The 5,158-nt window shown below is 58.2% G+C and overlaps 1 protein-coding gene across 1 annotated transcript; it reads left to right on the top strand.

Annotated features, from left to right (window-relative positions):
- Nucleotides 1-243: 243 nt before the first annotated feature.
- Nucleotides 244-2,787, top strand: PSMB10 (proteasome 20S subunit beta 10). Its single transcript, XM_057711771.1, has 8 exons — nucleotides 244-404; nucleotides 635-722; nucleotides 811-908; nucleotides 1,018-1,158; nucleotides 1,431-1,546; nucleotides 1,665-1,723; nucleotides 2,342-2,493; nucleotides 2,621-2,787. Exons 1-8 carry the CDS (start codon nucleotides 349-351, stop codon nucleotides 2,730-2,732), a joined length of 822 nt encoding a protein of 273 aa, XP_057567754.1. The 5' UTR covers nucleotides 244-348; the 3' UTR covers nucleotides 2,733-2,787.
- Nucleotides 2,788-5,158: the final 2,371 nt, after the last annotated feature.

Genomic DNA, 5,158 nt, shown 5'->3' on the forward strand with positions numbered 1-5,158 from the left:
GCAGCCTCAGGGCATTGGGACGTGAAGTTACAGTTGGGGTCAGGGAAGGCAGAGCTCCAGGCTCAGGCAGGACAATGGCCAGGGAGGAGGGATTTGTCCCTCTGTTCAGACCGTGGGCCCAAGAGCAGCATGGAGAGCCAGGATAGGGACATCTCCCCCTTCCCAAGCTGGCTAGGACCAGAGCTAAAGATGAAAGTGAAAGAGAAGATTCAGAAAGGGGCCAGCATGCTCTGAGGAAACATGAAAGCGAAAGCAGGAAGCTCAGTAGTGCAGCCCGAGAGAGGACCAGGCCTAGGCCTTCCTCCCTCCGTGCTGATCCCACTTCTCTGATCCCCTGCTCACCTGAAGATGCAGAAGACAGCACTAGAGCCCCAAAGGGGCTTCTCCTTCGAAAACTGCGAGAGGTGAGTGGGGGAACTGTTGGTTCCCCAGCTGCCTGCGCCCTCACTGGGCTTCCGGAAGTGGGAGCCCCAGGGACTTTAAAATTCCTGGGGGCGAGTGGGGGAAGGTACACGTGTTGAACGACTTGGGTTCCCAGGCTTAACAGGGAGGTGAGGGAAACCGGGACGGAATTAGGGGGCGTGATGGGGGTCCCAGAAGAACTGAAATCTGGGCCTCTCCCCTCCCTTTCCAGAAACGCAGCCTTGGAACGCGCCCTCCCGGGGCTCCGGGTCCCTCATGCACGCAAGACCGGGACCACCATCGCGGGCCTTGTGTTCCGAGTGAGTAGGGAGTTGGGTTTGTGAAACTCAAAGGGGCGGCCAGGAATGGGAAGTGGGCACTGAGCCAACGGCTCCTCCCCGCCTCCAGGACGGCGTCATCCTGGGCGCGGATACTCGGGCCACTAACGATTCGGTCGTGGCGGACAAGAGCTGCGAGAAGATCCACTTCATCGCTCCCAAAATCTAGTGAGCATTGCCCCGCCCAGTTTTCCCCCTCAAGAACCGCCCCCTAGTTCCTATCCGGGGTCCCAACACATCCTAGCCCCGCCCACACGAACCCTCCCTTCGCCTTCAGCTGCTGTGGGGCTGGAGTAGCTGCGGACGCCGAGATGACCACGCGGATGGCGGCGTCCAACATGGAGCTACACGCGCTGTCCACAGGCCGCGAGCCCCGCGTGGCCACGGTCACTCGCATGTTGCGCCAGACGCTCTTCCGGTGCGGGGGCGGGGCTAAGATGACCCTGGGGCGGGGCAGTGGCCGGAAGGGCAGGACTGAGGGGAGGTAGGACAGGAGGAAGGGCGTGGCTGCGCAGGCCTAGAGACCGGAAGAGGCCGGCCTAAGAGGAGCTAAGAGGGCGGCAGGAAGGAACGCTGTCAGTCACCGGACGCCAGACCACAGGAAGGGGCGGGGCTCGGGGCAGGGGCGGTATGGAGGGGCAGGACCAGGATTCGGGTGCCTTCGGCTGACCGCACCCACACTGCGAAAAGGTACCAGGGCTACGTGGGCGCCTCGCTGATCGTGGGCGGCGTAGACTTCACGGGACCGCAGCTCTACGGCGTGCACCCCCACGGCTCCTACAGCCGTCTGCCCTTCACGGCCCTGGGTGAGCGCTTCCGCCCCCTCACCATGAGCCCCGCCCATGCGACCTTAACGAAATGTTTATCCCGCGACTGCGCGACTGCGCGGCTGCGGCTGACCTCAGATGCCCCTCCTGCCTGCAGGCTCCGGCCAGGATGCAGCCCTGGCAGTGCTGGAGGACCGCTTCCAGCCGAATATGACGGTGAGCGACACCTACCCCCCCGCTATCTGTGCACTGGGGGGAAGTGCACCCGGGAGCTGGGTAAACGCAGAGGTACCCTGGCCTAGTCTGGAGGTCGGAAAAGGCTTCTCCGAGGTGTCGATTGAGTGGAGACTGAGGGGCCAGTGAAGGTGAAGTGCTATTGCAACAGTGCCAAAGCTTGGACTGCCCCAGAAATCAAAACTCAGGGCCGTTTGGTGTTGAGGGAGAGGGGAACAGCAGGTGGGATCTGGAGTCTGGAATTTGTTTGGGGTGGATGGAAGCAGAAGGCATATGCCACTTCATCGGTGCCTAAGGCCCAGAAAGAAAAAGGCAGTGAGCAGGGATTGGGGGTGGATGAACACGCCACTGGAAGCAGAGCCACAAGTGTGACTGAGAAGTTTGTGAAGATGGAGGCTGTGGGAACACTGGGGGGTCTCTGGGGAGAGGGAAACTGAAACCAGGGTAGAGGAGCTTGGGGTGGAGATGGGGGTGTAGGGAGAGAGGAGTTTGAGCGTGAACAAATGGTAAATAGACCAGGCTTCAAGATTAACAGAGTCTCCGGGCCTGAGGGTGATACTAGAAGGCTCCATCAGGCCTTACACACACACATTGTTACAGCTGGAGGCAGCACAGGAGCTGCTGGTGGAAGCCATCACTGCAGGGATCCTGGGTGACCTGGGCTCTGGGGGCAACGTGGATGCATGTGTGATCACCGGGACTGGCGCCAAGCTGCTGCGAGCGCTGAGCTCTCCCACAAAGCCTATACAGAGGTAGGAGCATGAGAGATGGGGGAATCACAGGGGAGGATGGGGTGGTAGCAAGGGAGACAGGGGGCTGCAAAGAGAGGAGGGGCCACTTGATGGGCCAGTTTGAGAGGTCATCCTTTCTCCTTCCCAGGTCCAGCCAGTATCACTATGCCCCTGGGACCACAGCTGTCCTGTCCCAGACAGTGATGCCATTGACCCTGGAGCTGCTGGAGGAAAGTGTGCAGGCCATGGATGTGGAGTGAAGTAGGCGGAGGCTTAGAGCTTGGAACAAGGAGGAATAAACCCAGAAAACACAAACTCTTAGACAGATGGCTGTGTTCTTCTTGGGTGGAGGGGGACAAGCAACCAGCAGGGCTCCGGCTAAGGCATCCCTGCAGGGGCCACTCCCTCCCATGGCTCCAGTGCCTGGCCTGAGGGTGCCCTTCACCCACCACCTTAGGCATCTTCCCCTCCAGAACCCCAGCCCTGGCAAGCATCACAGGCTCAAAGTGGAAAGCCCCCCTCCTGCCTCTCCACACCATGGAGGCTCCTCCTGCCACTCCCATGCCTTGCTGTTGCCCTCTAGTCCACTGGAGACCACTGTACAACCCGAAAGGCCCTATGTGCTGCCCCCACCTAGAGCCTTTACCTGGCTTATCAGTGGCCAAGGACAAAGCCCACAGTTCTCAGTCAGACTCCCACTCCCCCACTGATGGCTAAAATGCTGATGGAGGAGCTGCTCCCTGATTCCAAGGGCAAGTTCTCACAAGCACACTCCTCACCTCTATAACACCTTTATCTGTGAAACCCCTCTGATGACCAGGCACACTTGAGGTGCTAACACGATGCTGAGCTTCTGCTTGCACATGCTGGGCTGTGAATAGGGGGACTGACCCCACGTTTTCTGGCTGCCAGGTGTCACAGGGCTCATGCAGGGAGAGATGACATGACACATTTATCCGGCAGACTTTTGCTGAGCACCCACTGCATGCTGGGTGTTAGTGGGAGCATCCTGCCCTGGGAGAGAATGGCTGAGCTCCCCTGGAGCTTTGGAGCTGTTGAGAGAATCTGCCCAACCCCTGGGGAGCGTCTAGTCCGGGCTGGATACCCCTGGGTCCCTGATTGTGCTTTTTTCCTCAGTATTTTATTATGAAGATTTTTAAACATAAAAGCTGAAAAAATTTTACATTGAACACTTATATACCCACGACAGACTTTACAGTCAGTACTTTGTTATATCTGCTTTATCACGTATCTGCCTATCCTTCCCTCTAGTCAACAATTAACTCATCTTATTTTTTCAACTGATGTGTTCTTGAATCAGCCAAAGCCTCACACCCCTAGAAGGAGGCAAGCCAACTTACCTGTTGCCACTTTGCACACAGGGGTGTCTTCTCTCCCTTGCTTCAGGCTCAGCTTGGAGCTCTACAGTGAATGGGCTGTAGATACTAGCGGCTTGTCCATGGGAGTCCCAAGGCCTGGAGGCTGTCAGAGATTTGATGGCTGTCATCCTTCCACCCCTGACCTCCATCCAGAGTCAGCCAGTCACCAAGGGCTCATACCTTGCCCACCTGTGCACAAGGCCCCTCCTGGGTGTACCATCTCATCACTATCAGTGTGTGCTTTGGAGGCAGACAGATGAAGGTTTGGGTCCAAGTACACCATGTGGCAGGGGAGTCATCAGCTCCCTGAGCACACTGACTCCTGTTCCAAGTTGATGAGGAATCACTGAGATGATACGTTAGGATGTGCAACCAGCCAGAACCCCTGTCCTGGCCACACAGCCCTGGCTCTCCACAGCAGAACTGGTACAGGTGGACATTCCCTCCACTAGTCAGGAACACCCCTGGGTGCTGAGCAAGCTTCTCTTGAGTATGGTGCTCCTGACAGCCCTGGGAGACTTCCCTGATGCCAGCCACCAGGTGGTCACCATAAGTCTAACCACAAGTCCTTGGTACCTGGTGCTCAACACTTGGGCTGTGAGGTGGTTCAGGGAGCCCGTAAGAGGCCAGGCTTTAGGGGGTGGAGCAGGTGACAGCATCACATCTGGGCTCTGTCTGATAAGTCAAGGCCTGGGTGGAGGACCTTGACCTAAAGAGACCCTCCTCCTGACTAGAGCATGGGAAGGAGCTGAACCTCCACAGCTGCTTGGCCTCAGTCCTGGGACTTTGGCCCAAAGACAAGGAGACCCATAAAGCCAGGCCCATTTCTCAACCTCCTGCCTGCCCCAGTGTTGCTGCAGCCTGACCCTTAGCCGGGTCCTCCCTGGCTCCTCCTGGGGTGAGCAGGCCTGGCCCAGCCCTGACTGAACAGCCTTAGGGCAACCCAGCTCCCAGCACCAGCCCAGGCTTCCTGCTCAGGGGCTCAGGGAAGGGGGCAGGCTGGCTAGGAGGGAAGCAGATGGACAGAGTGGGCAAAGGAAAAAGGATGTGGCAGAGCTGGGAGGAGGCAAGAGGTGGTCAGGGGCCAGTCTCACAAATGGGACAGGAGCTTGGACTGGGCCCAGGAGCCAGGGAGGGTTTAGGAAGCTGAGAAGCAAAGGTTGGATGTGTAGTTTAGGAAGAGCCTTCTGGCTGCATGTGGGGTACAGACTGTTGAGGTCTGGAGGGAGTTAAGAGACTAGGAAGGAGACTATCCCTGGGGTCAGGGAGAAAAACAGCCTGGGATGGGGGGGGGGTGAAGTTGGGGA

Source organism: Hippopotamus amphibius, chromosome 16 (assembly GCF_030028045.1).
Source record: "Hippopotamus amphibius kiboko isolate mHipAmp2 chromosome 16, mHipAmp2.hap2, whole genome shotgun sequence".
Lineage (NCBI taxonomy): Eukaryota > Metazoa > Chordata > Mammalia > Artiodactyla > Hippopotamidae > Hippopotamus > Hippopotamus amphibius.